The sequence below is a fragment of the Megalobrama amblycephala genome, linkage group LG22, assembly GCF_018812025.1.
Source record: "Megalobrama amblycephala isolate DHTTF-2021 linkage group LG22, ASM1881202v1, whole genome shotgun sequence".
Classification (NCBI taxonomy): domain Eukaryota; kingdom Metazoa; phylum Chordata; class Actinopteri; order Cypriniformes; family Xenocyprididae; genus Megalobrama; species Megalobrama amblycephala.
Genome location: NC_063065.1, coordinates 4,527,475 through 4,551,081, shown reverse-complemented (window position 1 = coordinate 4,551,081; position 23,607 = coordinate 4,527,475). Strand labels below are relative to the sequence as shown.

General features: G+C 37.2%; 2 protein-coding genes across 5 annotated transcripts; both read right to left on the bottom strand.

Moving 5' to 3' along the window:
- Nucleotides 1-5,188: 5,188 nt before the first annotated feature.
- stub1 (STIP1 homology and U-Box containing protein 1) lies at nucleotides 5,189-13,755 on the bottom strand. Its single transcript, XM_048173857.1, has 8 exons — nucleotides 13,488-13,755; nucleotides 12,839-13,065; nucleotides 11,788-11,986; nucleotides 9,055-9,220; nucleotides 8,900-8,978; nucleotides 8,753-8,809; nucleotides 8,474-8,590; nucleotides 5,189-6,216 (listed from the first exon to the last, which is right to left on the bottom strand). Exons 2-8 carry the CDS (start codon nucleotides 12,950-12,952, stop codon nucleotides 6,091-6,093), a joined length of 858 nt encoding a protein of 285 aa, XP_048029814.1. The 5' UTR covers nucleotides 12,953-13,065; nucleotides 13,488-13,755; the 3' UTR covers nucleotides 5,189-6,090.
- A 668-nt stretch (nucleotides 13,756-14,423) lies between these two features.
- Nucleotides 14,424-23,258, bottom strand: luc7l (LUC7-like (S. cerevisiae)). 4 transcript variants are annotated; one of them, XM_048173851.1, is made up of 11 exons: nucleotides 23,038-23,255; nucleotides 21,197-21,263; nucleotides 18,868-18,962; nucleotides 18,683-18,781; nucleotides 18,488-18,598; nucleotides 16,807-16,950; nucleotides 16,469-16,645; nucleotides 16,297-16,385; nucleotides 15,953-15,982; nucleotides 15,332-15,496; nucleotides 14,424-15,138 (listed from the first exon to the last, which is right to left on the bottom strand). In XM_048173851.1, the coding sequence occupies exons 1-11, from the start codon at nucleotides 23,038-23,040 to the stop codon at nucleotides 15,015-15,017; spliced, it is 1,104 nt and encodes a 367-aa protein (XP_048029808.1). In that variant the 5' UTR covers nucleotides 23,041-23,255; the 3' UTR covers nucleotides 14,424-15,014. The 4 variants fall into 4 exon arrangements, with proteins under 4 accessions (XP_048029808.1, XP_048029811.1, XP_048029809.1 ...); XM_048173854.1 differs by lacking the exon at nucleotides 23,038-23,255 and adding an exon at nucleotides 20,860-20,940 and having other exon boundaries at nucleotides 21,197-21,254; XM_048173852.1 differs by lacking the exon at nucleotides 21,197-21,263 and having other exon boundaries at nucleotides 23,038-23,258.
- Between the last annotated feature and the right edge of the window lie 349 nt (nucleotides 23,259-23,607).

Sequence of the window (23,607 nt, the reverse complement as noted above, 5' to 3'; positions counted from 1 at the left end):
ATGGAAAAGTATGGAATTTGATTTGAGTAATTTCCAGGTCTGGAAAAGTATGGAAAAAAGAAATCAGAGTATGGAAAAATATTTGTGTTTCCAGACTATTGTCTCTATTCAGTTATCTAATTTCTTATACCTGCAAACTAGACACTTTACAGCGAAATTAGCTCTTTTGAATCAAAATACATAATTTATGTGAATCGTGTAGATCCGAAGAGGTTTTTTTCAGGGCGAGTGCGTGTCTCAGGATTCTCACAAGAATCGAAAATGGGCTACTTTCCCATAGACTGGAGTGAGTTGTGATCTTTCTTGGTGCTCTGTGGCGTGATAGATCGATGTAGCGCTCGTGAACCGACCATCTCTTCTGCTTTACTAGTTACAGCACAAAATAAACATGATTGAACATCCGAATGTATGTTGAAAGATAAAGTACAACTTACTGAATTCTGTATCACATGCAATTGATCAATCATTGTTTCAACTGCAGAAAGGCATCAATAAAACAGCATGTAAAAATATCACATTTAGCCTACCTCAGAAAAGCCGTTCAATGGCCAAAAACTCATTATTCAGCTACAAAAATGAACTTCAAGAGGAGCATTTTGCTAAATATATGCACTATAGGCTATTGCATATTCATTGTATTTGTACTTAACATGTGCTTCGATATTAAATGTATAAATCTGTTTCATGACAGCCACCATTTAAATGTTTAGGCCTAAATAAAAGTAAAAAAAAGAGTAGAAAAATAATTGTCATTAAAAATTTATATAAACTTCCTTTAATTTAGCCTATATGAAAGTAGCTTGCAAATCAGTTTTAACCTATTATTATAATGATGGACCAGCTGTGGTTCCTTGTATAATTTACAGCATTAGTTGAGAGAATTTTTTTTTTTTCTTTGAGGAAATTTGCCATGTACTTGACCTGATAGGCCCCAAATGAATCAATATTGAATCGAAGGTAATCAAATCAAAATCAAATTTTCAAAAATTTTCAAAATCAAAATTTTCAAAATCAAGCAAGCTTCTCAATCAAAATCGCATTCAATTGTGAAATTTGTGTCAATTCTCAGCCCTACTGTCAATAATTTATTATTATTTTTTTTACTTGAAACAAATGTTGGTTTTGCCATTTATGTTGTTGTCAGAGTGCACCAGAATGCTTCATTTACATGTTAAAATCACAAAAATCTTCTCCTGGGGGAGGATGCCCCCAGACCCCCCTACACATCACCTCTTACACCTCTTTTTACTTTGCAGATGTTTATAAACTTATGAATTTCTAAAATATTACGCAAACTGATACTGCGCTTTTGTAGGCTACTCGTACTCGTAGGCTACTCTATAGAAATGTGTTGATACCAACAAATACTGACAACAGAACAGAATGGATAAATCAGAGAAGGATTTCTATGAAGTAAATGTGTCGAATTATTAGAATGTTAAACAAATTAAATATTAAATATGTAGCGAGTGGTATGGTCAGAAAGGGAAACAAAGTCACTACCCTTTTAAACAGGGAATATATTAGTACTTGTAGATTAATCCGCAACAGAAGTCACACAGGAACGTAGTTTTAAGAAGAGAAGGGCCTAGACGTGAATACTAAATACAAAACTTTATTTCAACAATCAAACACTGATTTAAAAATCACTAAAAGACTGTAAGACCCCTACTACAAACATGAAGCAGAGAAAACATAGAAAAGGAGACCGAGGCTTACCAATGGCAGAAAATTGTTTGGAAGGAGGTCTGGAAATTTGAGTCTGGAAAAGTATGGAATTTTGAAATGGAAAATGTGTAGGAACCCTGTGTAAGTCATTCTCATCACATTCTATTGAGCTTTAAATTATGGCATTTTTTGTACGATCCCATACAGTAGTGAAATACATATCAATATTTACATATTACTTGACAGTTTATTTGGAAACACTTTACAATAAGGTTCATAATGTATTTACTTACGTGAACTATCCATGACCAATTTGTTACTGTATTTGGTAATCGTTGTTAACGTTAATAAGCATACAGCAGTTCATTGTTCATTTTAGTTCACAGTGCATAAACTAATGTTAACAAATACAACTCTTTATTTTAATAATGTATTAGTAAATGCTGGAATTAACATTAACAAAATTAACAAGTGCTGTAGAAATGCAGTTCATTATTAGTTCATATTAACTAGTTAATATAAAGTGTTACCTTTTATTTGAATAAACATCAAAAATCTAAAAGGTCTGCATTATACCTGAGACCTAGATGAACACTTTAGAGTTGGTTTTGTGACTGTAAATCATTCTCTTTAAACGCTATTGAAGGAAGAAACGTGAATACCAATGTCGTAACTTTAGAGACGGTCCCTAAATTTGCGAATATCAAACGTTCAGCATCAAAACAACTTTATGCGAGTATCTGCTTTCTTGGAGCCTATATAGTAGGCCTATGTAGTGGCTTGCAAGAAGGCTGGATCTACAGAGAACGGTCAAAGCATTGCAAATACGACAACATTTTAATGCATTGTATGAAGAATGTCAATAAGAACAGTGGCTTGCACAGACCTCCGTGTAGAAATCGCGTTCCGGGGGCACATCGATATGACCACTTTCACAATTAAAGAGGCAAGGGGTCAAGCCATTTTAGGCAATTTAGAAATCCTGGACAGGACGCGTCCTGGGAGAATGGCGCATATGGTCACCCTACTATATAGTATAACCTACATCACAAATGAGGTGCGAGTTTGGTCTTTTATATCACTGTAGGAGTCCATTAAGCTGTGTTAAGAGATTTATATGTCCTGACGGCAGGGGAATCCTATGACGAATGAGGGAAGCCCTAGTATTACAACACAGCGCCGCGATATAAAGTTGAGGAAACTAAACAACAGAGAGAAATATATGTCTACCTCAGATTTAACATTTGATCTGTACACCAGCTTCGGGAATAACGTTATAATCTCGTTCACTGGAGAGAAAGCTGCTTATATGTAGCCTACACAGGTAACCATAAAGACACTGAATTAAACATAAATGCAGCTTTTGTGTCTTTATCAGCTTTTCTGCATTTATATTGGCCCTGATAATCATCACACATTCACTTACCGCTTGCTCCATTTCTGTAAATCCGTTTTTATGAATGAATGATGACATACTAGCCGTTGCTCTGGTCTTCGTAAACAGCCGCTAGCGGCACCTGCTGGTGAAGAAGACTAACAGCAGATAGAGATGATGCATCGGCACTCTACTGCTCTTCCTGCAGTTCCCGGATGTGAAATGTTGAATTTTCTGCCGAATTTGAACCACTGAATTTGTGGAAGCGAATTTGTAAAGCGAAATAAAATGGACTGAAAATTGCTAGTCGAATTTTATAGGTTGTATTTTTAAACAGAATGAATATTTTGGAAGTGAAATCTGAAAGGTGAATATAAATTATTGAATTTTTAATAATGAAAATGTGTGTGAAATATTTTTAATTGAAATATTCACAGCTTAAATATACAACCATGTTGAATTTCAGCCCATAAAAATGCAAACCTTAAAAATACAATGCATCAAAATTCAAGCACACTAATGTAATGCATATTTTTTTTCAATTAGTGCAATTCAACAAGCTTTTTATTTCAAAAACATTAGGCATTAATTTACTTCCATACAGACCTACAGTGCGTTCAATGGATCGTGTTATTTAAAGACGCAGTCCTTAATTTTTTTAGTTAAAAATCATCCAAAATCAATTTTTGAGCAAGTACATAACCAGCCAGTGTTCCATAACTATCGCATTACCTTAGCCCAATTCACAACGATAAGCGTAATAATGTGGTTCTGGTGGGTTTCCGCGGGAAATTCGAGCATGCCGCAGTTCGTCTTTGAAGTCATTACGTCACTTCTGTTTACATAAAGAAGGAGTCCCAGCTATAGGGAATGTCACATGAGGATGCTACAGGTGACAGATCATTTATAGCCTTTTCTCACAGCAGCTGCAACAATTAGGCTAAACTTACCATACAATCCTCCATCAAAATGATATGAAAATTAACGTTAGAGATTACAGTGTACAGAAATTGAAATCTACAGGTGATGCTATACACACTAAATACGGGTCATGCAATGCTGATGGTAATTTTTACAATTTTCATATCAAAGTATAACAATATTTGCATGGTTTGATGTGATTTTAGCCAAGTGATTGTTAAATTTAATAACCACTGGAAGTGCGATTTATATAGTTTTTTTTTTTTTTTCTCAGTTGGTCAGAACAAAAATTGGCAGATTTGGTACTTAGTTGTTCAGATGAAAATTCTTATTTTGGTCATACTTACAAGACTACAATCTGTGATTTCAAAGTACCTGTACAGTATCCACACCGGTGAGGTGACTGACAGCAAACATTAGATTCATCCACGCTAAGGAGCCGTGCCGACGCACAACCCTCGTAAAGATAATTCCACAAATAACTGCAATTGCAGGTTTCAAACAGAGAGGGTGACAAAGAGGCAAAACTTACAGACCGCAGCTTTAATAACATATCAGTTGTTTCGATGAGAAAACGTCTTTCCAAAAAAAAAAAAAAAAAAAAAAAATGCAGTAGACAAAAAATATCCAAAAAATAGTTTTGAAAGTTGTGAAAATTATGTGATCTAGGACCTTTATATAGTGTGCACCATTGTAAAGACTGCAAGTCTATCCCTCACAGCATCGTTTTCATCTGCGTTTGCCTTTCCATTCATGTTCAACGAGTATAAAAAAAAAACTTTTCATCTGCTTTAAATTCAATATGGCGTCTAATCTGACTAAAGGAGCAGTTCACCAAAAAATTTAAATTTTGCCATCATTTACTCAACCTCAAGTTGTTCCAATCCTGTATAAATTTCTTTGTTCTGTTGAAGACAAAAGAAGATATTTTGAAGAATGTTGGTAATCAAACAGTTAATGGACCCCATTGACTTCCAGTGTAATTTTTTTTCCCATACTATGGAAGTCAATTGGTCCTATCAAAATGTTTGGGTACCAACATTCTTCAAAATATTTTCTTTTGTGTTCAGCAGAAGAAAGAAATTTGTACATATCTGTATTGTAACAACATGAGGGTGAATAAATGATGAAAGAATTTTCATGTTAGGGTGAACTATCCCTTCAAGTTTTATTTAGGGTCGTAACTTTAACTCTGTTGGAAGGAATAAGACTCGATTCAACACATTTGCTACAAAAAGAAACAAAATAACATTTATTGAACATGCATCCAACCTAAACTCATTACACTTCGGGAATATTTGAACCGAGCCGGACGGACAGTTCGGGAACTGTGACGTCCAGCGACTAACAAGGGCTCTCAGACCGAGAAAATACTGATACTAAACATGAAGTGTGTGTTCGTGCCAGGAAACAGAAAATTCCCAAAGGTCCAAGACGGGAAAAACAAAATCAATAGTGTGAAATAATCACTTACCTCTCGCTCTAACAGACACACATAGTGAGACTAAACGAATAGTAATACACCATAACGATAATGACGTCACCTGCACGCCACAGATTCTCAGTTCGTTGATTGGCAGATGAATGAATGTCTAAATATAGGTCATGGATTAAACGCTCGTTACAAAAACGTTATAATCGGCATCCTGCTAGAACCCAAAGCTCGAGAAGCATCTTAGAAACATTCTACATATGTTAGAACTTTATACACTCGCATATATGGCATCCATCCTGCATACGATCTCATAGCGAATGCTTCTAAAAACAAACACACACGCCAACCTGCGCAACGCTCGCATGCACAGTTTCCTCTTTCATGGGTGATTATTAGTGATGTGTCATCAATAACATTCAATGATGAGGTTACAGCATCATAATGTGCAGGAAACATGTTTCAGATCGAAAGGAAGTGTCTGAACAAAACCTGCAGGATTATTCTGTATGATAAGGAAGGACAGCAGAAAGAGTTTGAAGGACAGAGGGCGAGAAAGAGGGTCAGGTGACTCCTGCGGGGGAGATGCTCCACAGCAAAGCGCCACTGATTAAAGTGCATGAACATACAGGAGAGGACTCGATCGGGCGTGAGGAAACTCTGCTGCAGTCCGCTCGAGTGTGTGTGTGTGTGTTCAGTAGTCCTCCACCCAGCCGTTCTCCTGGATGAAAGCATCAATCACCTCCTTCATGGCCAGATTGGGGATCAGCTGATCTTGGGTCAGCGGGCTGCGGGTGACTGGGTCAAAATGGCCAACACGCTACAGAGAGAGAGAGAACATCAAATTAAAACTGCAGTTTTGTTGTTTTTCCATCGCTAAAGGCTATTGGCCACCCCATTTCAATAGACCAATTTGAGCAAATAGTGGTGGCAGAAAAATAGCAGTAACAAGTGGAGGAAAATGGGCAAAATCCACATAATAAGTGTTGAATTATGCCTTTGGATGTCAGAATCGGAATGCAAAAAATATAGTCTTCATTTTTATAGAATCCCGTCGCTGAAGATGCACTTTGAAGCTAAACGCAGACGTCTATGTTGCAATTCACAGACTGGACTGATGAAATCTGCAATGATTTGTCTACTATTAAAGCATGAATCTGATGTAACAGTAATTCTACATAATATTCACATATGCAGTTCATAGGGGACATGCATACATAGCAAGTTACAGCATGAAATAATATCTAAACCTAAAACATTTTTAATCTCACAGTTATGACTTTTTTCTTGCATTTGCATATTTATATCTCCCAGTTTGGATATATAACTGACAATTGTGAGTTTATATCACAATTCTGATGGGAAAAAAGTCAGAATTATGGAATATAAACTAACAATTCTGAGGAAAAAAAGATAATAAGGAGTATATCCCACAATTATGTTTTTCCTTCTTAGAACTGTGAAATATAAACACAGATTTGCCAGAAAAAAAAAAGTCTGAATTGTGAGATATGAACTTGAAAATAACGTTTTTTTTATTCTTTTATTCCATGGCTTCCACAGATTGCTACTGCAGAACTGTCATTTTCTGCCACCAGCTAGACTCCGCCCACAAAATACATCGTCGCTGTTTGCAAACACAAATTAGATCTATAGATGTAATGACACCACCTGGCTGCAAAAAACATTTCTCCATTAAAAATCTCTGTTGTTATCATTAACAAAAAGTAAAGCTATTAAAAACATTTTCATTAACTGAAATAAAATACAGCATAATTACTAAATGAAAAACAAAAACAAGAAATGTTGCCTTAGCAACTAACTGAATAAAATAAGTTGAAGTTAATTACCAAATGTGAAAAAAAAAAACTAAACAGAAACATTTTAAAGAAAAAAAACAACCCTAAACACAACAAAAATTACAAAAACCTAAACTAATATTAAAATAAAAATGGAAAATATATAAATAATAATCAAAAATATTCATAATTAATATATAATAAAATATAAATAACACTAAAATAACATTGAGAATTGTCTATATGATTACACTCAGATTTTATATATTTGTTTATTTATATTATTTAATAGAAAAGAGCAGAAACTGAAATAAAACTCATAAAAAATAAACTAAAACATATAAAAAATTTAAATATAGCTGCAAACAGCAATTATCGGGGTTCAAGCTCTTTAAGGCCTTTAAGCACACGCGTAAAAAGCTATTATGTTTTATATAGCGAGCATGTAACCACTTAGATCATAGATGGAAAAGACTATTTACAGCCAATACAGACAACTTACCAAAGGAAATATATAGTTTTAAAGCTTTTTAACAGTTATCGAGATTGAGCCAAAAACTTAAGACTAGTTTGCCAAAGTTGGTTTTTTTAAATAATCTCCAATATTTAACAAATGATTCGATGGACATCGGTGGTCCTAGAGGCAAAGTTGCTCAGAATGTGGAGTTCTACCATGTGGTACGAATGTCGTGTGTGTGCGCCCCCCGGTGGCCGATTCTTTTGAATTTCTCACAGGCCTCTAGTGTCGTGAGTCAAACAGGCCCAACGAGTTTTGTTCTGATCGGCCTCCATTAACCTTGTCTGATAGCTGCTCAAACTTCATTGGCCGATGGCAGACATGTTTTTTGAGATACATCAGTGTCCTCATAGACAGCCATGGCACCTTGGACAAAGACACTGCATGCCAATTTTCAGGTCTGGACTGGTTTTTCTGGACTAACGGTGAAGTAGTTATAGCCATTTTAAATTTTTTTTGCTGTTACAGCGCCACCAAGTGGCCAGTCGCCACGTCCTTTTTCACGCAACCACAGAATGAGCTCTTACGTAGGTGTGCTGAGTTTGGTGAAAATATCTCATTCTGTTCACGAGTTACAGCCATTGTAGTAAAAGTGGCCCCACCCACATCGAATGTTTTGGCGGCCCTTAGGGACCGTGAATCGAAATTTCAACTTTTTCAGACAATAACAGGACCAACAACAAACAACAACAACGACCTGGCAGTAGAACCACACAGCTCAAAGATGTCTGATGACTGGTGAATGTGTTTAGTGAGCAGACCTGTAGATGTTCCTCGATGTCCTTGCGATCGTAGGTGATGCCGCTAGGAGTAATGCAGGGTTCTCTCATGAGCTCAAAGCTGATCTTCCCACACAGGTAATCTGGGATCTCTCGCTTCTGCACACGTAATATTACACAACATCAGAGTGAACAGCCAATCAAACACACTGATGTTTAATGTACAATTATTTGGAGCAGGATTTTAGATCAATGATATTTCAGTGATCGTCAAAATGTCTCGACATGGTCGTTTCATTTTGAAGATTGATTTCTTCATACCTTCCTCTTTTCATCTACTTGAGAGAAAAGCTCATCCATGTCCATCAAATATTTATCCTGCAGAGAGAAGCACGGGAAATGACATCAGTTCATCAATCATGCATGACTAGTCGGAGGTGTTTGTATATTTAACTGCGCATGTCTCACGTGTTTGGATTTGAACTTGCTGATCTCGCCTCCGTTCTGACTGTCCTCTGATGTCTTCTCTCTGCTGTCGTCCAGCTCTCTGAACACACATACAGACGGACAGACGTTACATCACTATCATCACTGCACGAACTGACGCGAGCGCGACCTCTCACCTCTCTTTCTCTGCCAGGATGAGTTTGGTGAGATAGGCATGCAACTCGTTTTCCTGGCTGATTCGTTTCTCTTCTATGCTGTTCCAGCGTTTTTTCTTGGCAATGCGAAGAGCACTTGGGATATCGTCTCCAAAATTCAGCCGCTGTTCCTTCGCCAGGTTATACGCTGAAAACAAAGAGCAGTTTCATCACACTGCATTTCAACACATTTGATGTCTGTTTAGATCCCTTGATTATTTCTATGATGGTTTTTAGGGATGCACAGGTACTGGATAATTATTTATATCATTAGGTCAATAACAAATACATTGGCTGATATTAAATTACAAAACTAGAGCTTCAAATGACTAAACAAAATATTGCAGAAATCAAAATTTCTTATTCCTCATCCACTTGACTATGAAACCTTTTATAAAAACCAATTGGAAATTAATGTTCATAAATACAACAAAGACCTAGGAAATATAATGCATGTGTGGCATTAATGAGAATAATTAATTAATTAATTAATTAATTAATCTTTAATTATATAATTTATTTATATATATATATATATATATATATATATATATATATATATATATATATATATATATATAAATAAATTACTTAATTATATAATCATTAAAATATTCATTTAAATAATTACAAATATATATATATATATATATATATATATATATATATATATATATATATATATATATATATATATATATATTAAATAATTGATCATTTAAAGAAATTATTGGCCAATTTTACATTAGAAAGTCATTACATTTATCGCCTGCTGCATCCGTAGACCTTTTTTCATTCAACAAAAGAAAGTCAGTCTGGTTTGGAACAACAGTCATGTGACAGCAGTGGTTCAAGCTTAATGTTATGAAGCGATGAGAATACTTTTTGTGCACAAAAAAACAAAACAAAAATAACAACTTTATTCAACAAATTCGTCTCTCCCCTGTCAGTGCATCCAAGTTCTACGTCAGAACGCCAGCTCAGTATTGGCCAGCACTGGTCACATGAAAAGCATGACGCATGCGTGTGATGCTGACACAGGAGCCGGCCAATAATGAGCCGGCGTTCGCTTCAAAACATTAAGGTTGAACCACTGTAGTCACACTTACTATTTTAACCATGTTTTTACTACTTCTCTGGACCTTGAATGTGGTAATATTCGTTGCTTTCTATTGAGGATAAAAAAAAATATTCTTGGATTTCACCAAAAATATCTTAATTTGTGTTCTGAAGATGAACAAAGGTCTTACAGGTGTGGAACGACATGAGGGTGAGTAATTAATGACAGAAATTTAATTATTGGGTGAACTAACACTTTAAAGCAACTGTAAACACACAGTTAAGGATGTTGACAGTTTTTCCATATCAGTTCGAGCCCGAGTCGGATTCTGAAAATGCGGATGATCAAGCCAATTGATTTGGAACCAACTTTGCAAGAACGACTTGAGCAGAACGTTTCACTGTGGTAAGTGGCGTTGTACTCTCCCAAGTTCAGGAAGTTGCAAATTTTGGGATATACTGCTCAGGAACAGTTTTATAAATAAATCTGATTCCTATTTTTTTAGGCTGGGTTGGATCTGCGTTCTCTGTTAGATAGAATAAATCACTTTGTGGGAGAATATGAGCTTTGTAACTTTGCAGGTCGTGTACATGCACAGAAAAGGAAAAGGAGAACAAACAAAAGCATCATATGACCCCTTTAAAGGTGCCCTAGAATTAAATATTGAATTTATCTTGGCATAGTCAAATAACAAGAGTTCAGTACATGGAAAAGACATACAGTGAGTTTCAAACTCCATTGTTTCCTCCTTCTTATGTAAATCACATTTGTTTAAAAAACCTCTGAAGAACAGGCGAATCTCAACGTAACAGTCAGGATCATTAATATGTACGCCCCCAATATTTGCATATGCCAGCCCATGTTCAAGGCATTAGACAAGGGCAACCAGTATTAACATCTGGATCTGTGCACAGCTGAATCATCAGACTAGGTAAGCAAGCAAGAACAACATAGAAAAATGGCAGATGGAGCAATAATAACTGACATGATCCATGATATCATGATATTTTTAGTGATATTTGTAAATTGTCTTTCTAAACGTTTCGTTAGCATGTTGCTAATGTACTGTTAAATGTGGTTAAAGTTACCATCGTTTCTTACTGTATTCACAGAGACAAGAGCCGTTGCTATTTTCATTTTTAAACACTTGCAGTCTGTATAATTCATAAACACAACTTCATTCTTTATAAATCTCTCCAACAGTGTGTAATGTTAGCTTTAGCCACGGAGCACTATCAAACTCATTCAGAATCAAATGTAATACATCCAAATAAACACTATACTTACATGATCCGATGTATGCAAACAGCATGCATGACGAACATCTTGTAAAGATCCATTTTGAGGGTTATATTAGCTGTGTGAACTGTGTTTATGGTGTTCAAGGCAAGCGCGAGCTCCGGGGGAGGGGGAGCATGAGAATTAAAGGGGCAGCAGCCTGAATCGGTGCATAGTTAATGATGCCCCAAAATAGGCAGTTAAAAAAATGAATTAAAAAAAATCTATGGGGTATTTTGAGCTGAAACTTCACAGACACATTCAGGGGACACCTTAGACTTATATTACATCTTTTAAAAAGAAGTTCTAGGGCACCTTTAAAATATTCTTACTTCAATAATTCCTACTTTGAGATGTGTGTGTGTGTGTGTGTGTACCTCTCTGTAGATTGCCTATAGCCTCTTCATAGTTCTCCAGCTCCAGCTGACACTGGCCCAGGAAAAAGTGCGCCTTCACTGATTGGCTGTCGAGTTCGAGGGCGTGTTTACAGTCGGCCAGCGCCTTGTCGTGTTGCTGTAGTTTCACGTAGCATAGTGCTCTGTTAGTGTAGTACACGGCCACTGAGGGGTTACGATTCTACACACAGCACAGGAACAACAGGATCAGTAAAGCACAGAGTAAAACTCTACAACTTTTAGCAGTCCTAGAGAGATCATGTGTGTTTTCTGGGAAGAGCCACATAATCTCCACTTACTGAATATCAAACCTGCATATAAACTTCATCTAAACTGTGTGGCATTTTTTTCTCAGGATTCTTTGATTAATAGAAAGAAGAAGTCTCTTCTGCTCACCAAGGCTGCATTTATTTGATCAAAAATATGGTAAATACAGTAATATTGTGAAATATTATAACAATTTAAAAGAACTGTTTTCTATGTGAATATATTTTAAAATGTAATTTACTCTTGTAATCAAAGCTGAATTTTCAGCATCATTACTCCAGTCTTCAGTGTCACATGATTCTTCAGAAATCATTCTAATATGCTGATTTGATACTCAGATATTAATAACGGTTCTTATGATAAATGTTGAAGTTTTAATCCTGACCCTTTTGACCCTGTTGAAAAGAACAGCATTTACTTGAAATAGAAATCTTTTGTAACATTGTAAATGTCTCTTTAATGCATCCTTGCTATAAAATATTACCTCTGAATGCTAGTGTATCATGATTTCCACAAAATATGAAGCAGCACAACTGTTTTCAACATTGATAATAATCAGAAATGTTTTTTGATCATATAACTGCAACCCTGGCGAGCAGATGAGGCTTCTTTCAAAAAACAAGAAAAAAACTCTTCCAATCTTCCAAACTTTTGTCCAGTAATCGTACTGACCCCAAACTTGTGAAATGCATATTCACATCAGATATATGAATATGAAATGTGCATGTAAAGTGGGTGTGAACTGATGAACTCCTGCCCCACTCACAATGGCTTTGCTGTAGCAGGTCACGGCCTCCTGGTATTTGCGGCTGAGGAACAGGCGGTTGCCCTGCTCCTTGAGCTCCTGCGCGGAGGAGCTTTTCTCCGGGCTGCTCGCCATCTTCTCCACGGGCTCAGCGGTGGCCGCTCCCCCCTGCTTACCGATCCTGTTCCCCGTCTCTTCGGTGAGCACCGGCCTGTCCCGGGGACCCAGATACCTGCAAACCTCTCACACTGCAGGGACACACCACAACACATATTACACACAGGACTACAATAACACACACATTACATACATGTAGAATGCAATGACAATAATTGTGCAATAACACCAATCACAGATACGTAACACACACATCTGGACTCTGACCAGCCCCTGACAGCTGTCAGATGATTTCTGACCCCTCCAGCACCACTGTGAACATACAACTCATGCAATTTAACCGACACCGAAATGAAAATTTACTAAAACTAATTATTAAATGTAAATTCATAGTGATTATCAGAGAAACTCTACATGTGGCTGACACATCTGTCCGTCTGCATGCGCTTCACAAGCTTCTAATCAGTTTGATGAAGCCCACCGGTGAGAATAAACACTATTTGACTTTACATTTAGTATTTTAAATGTAATATATGAATTATTTGAGGCGTACCGGGTTTGACTGCTGGACTGACGCCTGTCGTTAGCAAACCGGTAGCGACACTGGTGCTTTAATGATCACTTTTTGGTCCCTTGTCTCGATGAAAACACTGCCAAACTCATAGTTCGACAAGATCGTGACATTAAGACGACAAATCTCCGACGATTTCATCGGCGATCGCTAAAAACACGACATTTTACTCGCGGGTGTGAGACGCTAGCATCATGTTTCGGTTGTTTTGACTGTGCCGTCACGGTGACGTTGCCGGAGGTGACGAACTACAGCTTGTTGCCAACGTAATGACGCCGTCTGTCGGCTACGTGAAGAAACTTAATTAAAAACGACATTACTGATTATTATTATAAAATATAACGATATATATAATAGATTATTATAAAATATAATAATAATGATTTATATTATTTCTAATTTAATTATAAATAAATACTAGCGTAGTCATATCACTCACTCACATAAACTGAAAATAAACGTTTTTTGTTAGACATATGTTTGATGAACTATAATCGAACAAAAAATTAACCTATCATTAAAAAAAAATCCGTCTAAAAACATGAATTTTGATTTGTTCCACATATTTCTTCCAGTCTGTATCCAATTGAAGTCATATAACAATATCATTATCTTACTTTTAAATTCAATTAAATTTTAGCAAAAAGTTTCTAAAATCACATATTTAATGCTCACAAAAACAAGTCTTTAAGAGTTTCAGGCTCTATTTTGAATCAGTGGCAATAACTGTGCTGAAAATATAATGTAAAATATTTCTAAATGTTTATTTTATGTGGGATAAAAAGAAAAAGCTTTCTGAATACCAAACACACAAGCACTCAAATTCATTATTTCTGAGAAATAGATTTAACAGTGAATGCAACTTACACATGCTCAGTTTATTAGCCGGATAAGAGCCCTCATTAATGACAAACACAATTTAAATTCATAAAACCATTTAATGCACTTTGATAAGGACAACATGAAATCAAAACAGCATTATAAAAGATCATGTACATAGTAATTCTGAAACAATATGCCATGAAGGATCCACTGGTTTAGATTTAGTAAACTCCTACGCCTCTGCTACTGAAACAAAGAGAGTGAATGAGCTCCGTCTCTCTCTATGGGGAAATACTGCAGCTATTTAAAGAAAGGGTGCTTTAACTGACCTCAGAACAGCTTTCAAAGTAGAATGAACTTCGTGCAAAACATGCACACATTCATTCAGAACAAACAGTACAAAATAAAAACCCAATTCCAAAAAAAAAAAAAAAGACATTATGGAGGGGAAAAAAAGAAAAGAAAAGCGGCAGTACATACTTTTGAGAGAACAAAAAACAAGTCATTTCGACACCGGACAGTGGATCAGACGGGTTCAATTCTCACTGGACTGAGATATTAAAGACTACAAAGACTTTAATGAAACTGGGCATGGGCAGTTTACTACAGACGAAGCAAACATGATAAATAAAAAAGTGGGTATATGTATATGAGCGGTGTGTGTTTGTTATGGTAGAGTAAGATGATTCAGATCTCTCCAGCCTCTCTGTCATCATGACGGCGAGATTCTGTCCTGCCGTTCAGCCCGTCTGATCTCCGCTCAGATGAACTGTGTTTGCTGTCCCTCTCGCGATCACGGTCCCGTGAAGACCTAACACACACACACACACACACACACACACACACACACACACACACACACACACGTGAATCAACTGTTATTACAAGATAATGGAGGGTTTGTTTGCTTGTTTATTTTTTGGCACCATGGCAAAAACTATACTCGAGTTATTCAAAACAAATTTTCAAAGCGAGAGAGAATAGAAACATTCAGTATAAGTTACTTGTGTGAGTGTTCTCGGCTGTGCCGCGAGCGGGATCTGGATCGAGATCGGTGCCGTCGGCGTCTGTCGCGCTCTTTGGAGCGAGAACGGGAACGGCGCTTCTCTCGTGATGCGGAGCGGGAACGCCGGCGTCTGCGCTCTCGATCGCGGTCACGAGAACGTGATCTACAAACACAACGAGACACATTAACAACTGGAACATGCATTTAATAGATATGGATTTTATTTTGACTCATTTTGGATCATTCAGTAAACTGAACAGGTTCTGAAACTAGTTGCTCTAAAATCGACTTGTCAGGAAGTTTTAAAACATTTAAACCCAAAAGTGCATGTTATTTTAGAGCTGAGCATAGAAAACTATACTACAGAATGCTGTATAAAAAATTCAATTATGCATTAAGATTTTGTTAATTCCCAGGACTTTAACAAGCCTGAAAGTCACAATTTTAAAACGCCCTGACATTTCTAGGATTTCCATGACTGTCGGAACCATGATTTTTATTATTCTAATGTGCTTGATGCCATTTTTTGAAAATCTCAGGCCTTGTTTTGCTTTCTTGTTGTATTAATTATAATAGATTTTAGCTGGCAAGATAAATGTAAAGTAAATGAGCAGCTGACCTCTTGCGTTCTCGGCTGCGCGACTTGGTCCTGCAGGGAAAAAGCAGGCAAGAATAATGATTATTTTGGTCAATATTGAGATCACAATTATTACTTATTGACTTTGGAAACATTATGCATTTACTGAATCTTAAAAAAAAAAAAAAAGCAAAAAAAGCTTGAATTTCAAATTTCAGCTGGAAAATTAAAAAAAAAAAAAAAAAGTAAAAAAAAAAAAAGATCATATCAAAAATCATACAAAAATAAGTTAGAAAATCAGACTAGTATAACTTTAGATTCTGCATTTCACAAAAATAAGGCATCTAAAAAAATGCACATGAAAAGGTGCATAAAAATATTCTCACCTCTTTTTCATTCTCTCCTCTCTCTCCCGCTCTTCCCTCCTCTTCAGTCGCTCCTGGTTCCGCCTCTCCTGTTTGTCCTGCACGGTTTTCTGTAGAGAAGAAATGCTGCAACGTCACTTACTATTCTAAACCAACAACCACCACCGGCACCTGATTTAGACCACCCCGTTACCTTCAGCTGCTCCAGCTTCTCTCTGATCTGGATGAAGCCCAAGTGCAGTTTCCCACCAAAGTGGTCAGCGAGACGCCGGTCGTTGTCATGGAGACCCAGGTAGGCGGAGCAAACCTCACAGACACGCAACTTCTGCTGCTGGAAACTGGAGGCGGGCATAGAGTTCCTGTACTCTTCCTGTAAAAAAAAAAAAAAAACCATACAGAGACCAAACGATGAACCTAAAGAGAAAACGAACATCCAGAAAGCACTACAAACTCACAATAGAGTAAAATTATGTGACAGCTTGTGCAGGGAAACAAGGTTACAAAATATAAATGGAATATATGTTGTCTAACCTCTGCATCCTTCTTCTTAGTCCGGACTTTCTCAACCTCCTGTAGAACTTTCTGGGCTTCATCTACATTTCCCTCAGCACCGAGCTGCTCAGCCTTCGCCAGCAGCTTCCCGATCTCCTCGTTCAACTCGTGAACCTTTTCTGCCTGTCAACCAAATACAAAAAAACAAATGAGACACAGATCACACATCCCCCTGTGCCCTTTAGACAATCTCATGACTCAAATACTCAACACATGACATGACAGTCACACCGAGTTTTCTGTGGTACCTGAAGGACACAAAAGATTTTTTTAATATAAAAAAAAAAAAACACTTGAGAAAAAGAAGTAAAAGTAGAGCTGGCAAAAATCATAATTACTAAAAAAATAAAAATAAAAGTATACACATGGGGTATGACGAGATTTCTCGTCAAGTTGAAAAGCCGTCATTTTGTGATACTGCCATGACAGAGTGTGAAATTAGGATAGAATATGCCAACATGTTTACGTTACACCTCGTTTTGCTTTTTATAGAAATAACCATTTAATTCAGTTGGATAATAGTCACTTCAATTCTATCCAGCTCATCTAACAAGAGTTGCAGACTCGTACATAGTGCAGCAGGAATCAGAGCTCACTGATCATGTGATCACGATCTCACTGATCACGAGAGTAAGTGACGAGATGACTGACAAGACCATGGCGGAGGATGTGTTGCACAACAGAGTCTAAAGCCCGGAACACACCAAGCCGACGAGTTTTTGTTCGTCGGCCAAACAAAGTTTTCTCAGTGTGTTTCACACCGTCGGCTAAAGTTGGTCCTTGTCGGCTTTTTTTTTTCGGCCGATTTGACATGTTGAATCAGCGTCGGAGCTTATTGGGCCATCTGATCATTCTGATTGGCTGTTCAGCTACTGCCACCTGCTGGTACGGAAAGGAATTTTCTTCTTACGCAGGCGCAGAACAGATGTGCTACTTGGCCGTCGGCTGTCAATCAATGGTTTGTTGTGTCAGGGCAACTTTGAACCCAGGCGCTGCCGACATGAGCCAACCCCGCAGTCTGCTTTCGTCGCCACTAGTTCGTCGCCGTCAGCTTGGTGTGTTCCGGGCTTAAGAGTCTGACAAATGTCTTATCTTGTAGAATGCATGCTCAGCACCGCCACTCCCAATTCACAGAGTACACGTGATCGAGAAAATCCAAAGTAAAATGCGAGCAGCGCTTTCAAACATTCAATATATTTTTAAAAGGCGGCTCCTTGATGCATGCAAATATCTCCCAATATGAAAGCTGATATGAATATCTTAGGCTGGGCTGTGTAGTTGCAACCATCTCTCAGCTCTGTATCATGCTTGAAGAAAAATGTGGCCTCTATTTGCACTTTGAGGGAAAGAGGAATCAATTCGGAGTTCATGCGCCTCTCTGTGTGTGTGGCTGTGCACACAGATAACAGAGTGCGAGTACCGAATCGCCTCTTCTAGCAAATAACCGATTGACCTCGTAGCTCACAGTAGGTCTGTCTTCGAAGGTTTATAAGTTATAGTTCAAAACCAATTTCCCTATGGAGAAAATGAATGGAAATCTGGAACCTGACTGTTGCTGTCATGTATAAATGACCTAAAACTCTGATGTTATTATTGGATTACCAATTGACATTTTAACATTTCATGGCACTGCACCCAGTGCTATATAAACACTTCATACCTTTGCAGCCACCTCAGCGCTGATCTCTTCCTGTGTCTCAGCGAGACGCTTCTTGGCCAGCTCAGTCCTGCGGTCGCAGTCAGCAATAAACGACTCCAGGTGATCCACCGCCTACACAACACACATCAATTCAGTTTACAAAAGCCTTCCCTGCTAATTCCCTATCAGATGATCTCTACTTGACGAGTCGCTTACATCCAGTTCAAAGAACAGGTCTCTCTCTTTAGACGCGATCTCATAGTCTGCTCTCAGCGCCAGATCATGGATCTTAGAGCATTCGCCAAGGTCCATGCGCTACAAACACACGGAACACAACAATTTAATCAACATGCTGCATAAATAAACAGTGTTTAGTGTCATAATTTGTTTTTTCTCCTCACCGTTCCAGAGAGAATGTCATGCGGGCAGCAGTTGAGCAGGTGCGATTTGCAGACGCGCTCGTCTGTGAATTTAACCCGCTGTCTCGACTCATCTCCTGTAAGGACACAGCACATAATTGACACTGAATGAGACCACACACAGTCGCTCGTGTGTCTCTCTCTCTCACACACACACAATGCTAACTTTGTGGCCAAGGGTCACACACCTGCCTGTCCCTGCGGTGAAATCATGAGATCTGAGTGAGGACAGCATGTGTTTGACAGTGTCAAATATAATCTTTGCTACATGTCAAAGTAAAGTGGCAAGTAAAGGCTGTCTGTTCATGTAGATTAGAGAAGTTTAACTTTCACTGACCCAAGGCCTGTTTCTTTAGCTGGCTATTTAATGTGAATGTCTAAAAATATATCAGTAGCATCTAATCATGGACCAACCCAAGAAGTCTCTGTCATTCTGTTCAGTCGTGATATAGACTGACTGATGTTCAGTGTCTCTCTACAGTGTGAGTTAGGGCTGGGTGACAGCTTAAAAATGATATTTTTTGCCTTCTAAAAAGTTTACAGTAATCTAGTTAAAAGTGATAAAATAATAAAATAATAAAAAAAAAAAATACAAGTTTTTTTTTTTTTTTATATAAAACAAAATGCATTGCATTTTATTAGATGAAAAAAAGACCACACAAAGAGTCTGAACAATGAATGAATAAATCATTTGGAAAGGAATCAAACGTGCATAATTCAATGATGCTTTTGCAAATAAAGCTTAAATCAGTGACACTAACATTTGGATGTTTAATAGTTAAAATAAAAGCATTAAAGGTTTAGTTCACTTCAGAATTATAATTTACTCACCCCCATGTCATCCAGGATGTTCATGTCTTTCTTTGTTCAGTTGAAAAGAAATTTAGGTTTTTGAGGAAAACATTCCAGGATTTCTCCACATAGTGGACTTCAATGGAGACCGACGGGTCCAAATGTCAGTTTCAGTGCAGCTTCAAAGTGCTCTACACGATCCCAGAAAAGAATAAGGGTCTTATCTAGAAACCATCTGTCATTTTCTAAAGAAATAAAAATTTTATATACTTTTTAACCACAAATGCTCGTCTTCACTGCTCTGTGATGCGCCACGCATTACATAATTACGTTGAAAAGGTCACGCGTGACGTAGGCGGAAGTACCGCGGTAGGGCGGAAATCTCCATCTCATTTTCTCCTCCAACTTCAAAATCGTCCGACATCATTGTTTTACCTTTTTTTGTAAAAGCCGTTTGACTTACTCTTTGCACGTTTGCTTTGTAGAGACCGGATCGGTACTTTCGCCTACGTCACGCGTGACCTTTCCAACGTGATTATGTGATGCGCGGCGCATTGCAGAGCAGTGCAAGATGAGTATCTGTGGTTAAAAAGTGTAAAATCTTTCAATCGTTTCTCTAGATAAGACTCTTATTCCTCGTCTGGGATCATATAGAGCTCTTTGAAGCTGCACTGAAACTGACATTTGGACCTCAGTGAAGTCCACTATATGGAGAAAAATCCTGGAATGTTTTCCTCAAAAACCTTCATTTCTTTTCGACTGAAGAAAGAAAGACAAACATATTGGATGACATGGGGGTGAGTAAATTTTCAGGAAATTTCAATTCTGAAGTGAACTAATCCTTTAAAATCCCTACATTACTATTCAAGATGTTGATAACATTATAGAGCCAGAGAAAATAATATCAAATATATTGTGAATATCCAATATATCGCCCAGCCCTACATGCATCTAAGCTTTTATAACTGCCAATTGAGTGCAAAGGTTTATGGGATAGCAGATCGAAGATGTTTCAGAGAGTCATCTTGTACTTTAAGTGCATTATCCCTCATCAGTACATACAGAAATGCTGGATAATCTAATGTGTATATTAAAAGCAACCAATACAAGATGTTGAACAAGTTCACCAAGTTGAAAAAGAAAAACATTGAAAACTAAAGTGAAAGGTTAATTGATACACACTGCGAAGTCTCTCCCATTCAGAACCCCTCCTGCGGTCCGAGCCTCTAAAAGTTTAAAGGGAAAAGCTTTTCTTGCCCAAACCTGTAATGAGGAAGTTGGGAATGATACAGAAGAATAAAAGTGAAGACGTCGGCGAGGAATCTGAGTTTTCTTTCCTTTATTTCTTTATTTTTTCTTAAGTCAGATTTGAGGAAAGACGCCTGGGCAGAAGCTTCGTATCCCCTCTGCTCACTCTTACGTTACCAACTAGCGTGATGTGTAAAACAGTTACTGCTGGAAAGCAAACAGTATTGTTTTTTCATATTCATAACAGCTTTAAAAAGCATTGGTGACTCACGGCTCGATGAACATGAGGCTTTTCTGCAACTCCCTTGCAGATGTAGGCTGGCAAACATACACTGAACCTTAATGAATAGAATAAAGGGGCCACAATTGTTCAGTCTGTATGAAACAAATGTACGGGAAGCATATGAATTCATCTCAGCATTCACAAAGACAGTCGCTTCATTCACACGGAGGGTGAGATTTCTTACAGCCGGTAAAACTCAATTCAACAAATTCAAGCGCATCTGCTCAAGTCCCTTCTGTTGTTTACTCATCTTAAAATCCTCTTGAGCTGATCAAAATCATATCCCATAATCTAAAGAAAAAAAAAGCAGCCATATTTCCTCTTGGTAATGCTTCTTCAGATTTAAAGGGTTAGTTCACCCAAACATGAAAATTCTGACATTTATTACTCACCTTCATGTCGTTCCACACCCGTAAGACCTTCGTTCATCTTCAGAACACAAATTAAGATATTTTTGTTGAAATCCGATGGCTCAGTGAGGCCTCCATAGCCAGCAATGACATTTGCTCTCTCAAGATCCATTAATGTACTAAAAACATATTTAAATCGGTTCATGTGAGTACAGTGGTTCAATATTAATATTATAAAGTGACGAGAATATTTTTGGTGCACCAAAAAAAACAAAATAACGACTTGTATAGTGATGGCCGATTTCAAAACACTGCTTCATGAAGCTTCGGAGCGTTATGAATCTTTTGTATCGAATCATGATTCAGATCGCGTGTCAAACAACCAAACTGCTGAAATCACATGACTTTGGCGCTCCGAACAACTGATTCGACACGCTGATTCATTTGTGCTCCGATGCTTCCTGAAGCAGTGTTTTGAAATCAGCCATCACTATACAAGTCGATATTTTGTTTTTTTGGCACACCAAAAATATTCTCGTCGCTTTATAATATTAATATTGAACCACTGTACTCACATGAACTGATTTAAATATGTTTTTAGTACCTTTATGGATCTTGAGAGAGGAAATGTCATTGCTCTTTATGCAGGCCTCACTGAGCCATCGGATTTCATCAAAAATATCTTAATTTGTGTTCAGAAGATTAACGAAGGTCTTACGTGTGTGGAACGACATGAGGGCGAGTAATTAATGACATTATTTTCATTTTTGGGTGAACTAACCCTTTAATGTTTGCACCATTTTTAGGGAAACTATATTTAATTTAATGTAATTTAAAGCATGAAGCTGATAACTAGAAAGGTGGCTGTGATGTAAAATATAAATGCATATATGATGATTTTTAATATTGTGAATAAATAATTTTAAATAATTTTAACAATATTATACAACAGAAAATGTGCACTACTCATTGAATAGGATTTCAAAATGGCCAAAAATAAGCTTTTATATATTTGCCATTTTGAGGCTAAAAAAAAATCAAAATTGGCAGCTAAATAATTACCTGTGACGACATATTAGTCAATCACTAATATCAATAATAATATTACTATTGTTAATAGTATTATCAATTAAAAAGGGGTACATATACAGACATCAGGGGATAAATAAAGACCATTTCTCCTAAAACAATTAATCATTCTCAAAAACGAGTGTCATTTGTCATTAGAGGGGGCTGCTGCTTTATTAGCTTAGCATACCGAGCCATGACGTCACTACACCCCCTTTATGGACACAAACATTAAACTGAAGCGTTTCAAGAGGAAATGCTGCTGCATTAAGCTAACCTTAAGGCTGTGATATATATCTTAAGATGTTAACTGTAATATTTGACTTGGTTATTATATTCTGGTTTGGGCTAATCTGAGCGCGCGGCCTTCAGAAATCCTCTCAGAGCCGTTAGCACGCAGCTAACACTCACCATCCCTCGACGTTCCCATCAGCTGATCCAGCAAAGCTCTCATCTGAGCCTGGGCCGACATCCTGACACGATTAATCGCTCGCCTCACAAGGGTTATGGATATTTCAATCTAAAAATTAAAGCATAAATCATCTGCGAAACGCTTCGCTCCTGCGTCTTTCGCCTCCGCTGCACTCTTCACTAGCGAGCGAGCGAATGAACTCAAACGGGCAAGCGGCCAATCAGAGCGCGATACGCAATCTTAAAGCGGAAGTGTATATTATTATTATTATTATTATTATTATTATTATTATTAATGGTTTTACATAATAATAATAATAATAATCAACTTAAATGTATAACAAAAACCTGTAACACAGTAATAACATCATTATTAAATCAGCAAATTTTTACAAAGATCGGTTTCAATTAGAAGTTGAAATTAATTTATTTAAAACTTATTTTATGAAATGCATTTTTAAAAATATTTTTTCAAACGTCAGCGTAATACAATTTAGATTTATTAATTACATTTCTGTGCAATGTGTACACTTAATAATACCTGTACTATTGTAATAACAATACTATTAA

What these genes read in the sequence shown, in the direction of transcription:
- luc7l (XM_048173851.1), bottom strand. An exon ending in AGAAGCTGGAGCAGCTGAAG is followed by an intron (nt 16,386 to 16,468) that starts GTAACGGGGTGG and finishes TCTTCTCTACAG; the next exon opens with AAAACCGTGCAGGACAAACA. An exon ending in AGCCGAGAACACTCACACAA is followed by an intron (nt 15,139 to 15,331) that starts GTAACTTATACT and finishes TGTGTGTGTTAG; the next exon opens with GTCTTCACGGGACCGTGATC.
- stub1 (XM_048173857.1), bottom strand. Translation starts at nt 12,952, where the DNA reads ATGGCGAGCAGCCCGGAGAAAAGCTCCTCCGCGCAGGAGCTCAAGGAG. An exon ending in TATAGGCAATCTACAGAGAG is followed by an intron (nt 9,221 to 11,787) that starts GTACACACACAC and finishes CTTTGTTTTCAG; the next exon opens with CGTATAACCTGGCGAAGGAA. An exon ending in AAGTAGATGAAAAGAGGAAG is followed by an intron (nt 8,591 to 8,752) that starts GTATGAAGAAAT and finishes TTACGTGTGCAG; the next exon opens with AAGCGAGAGATCCCAGATTA.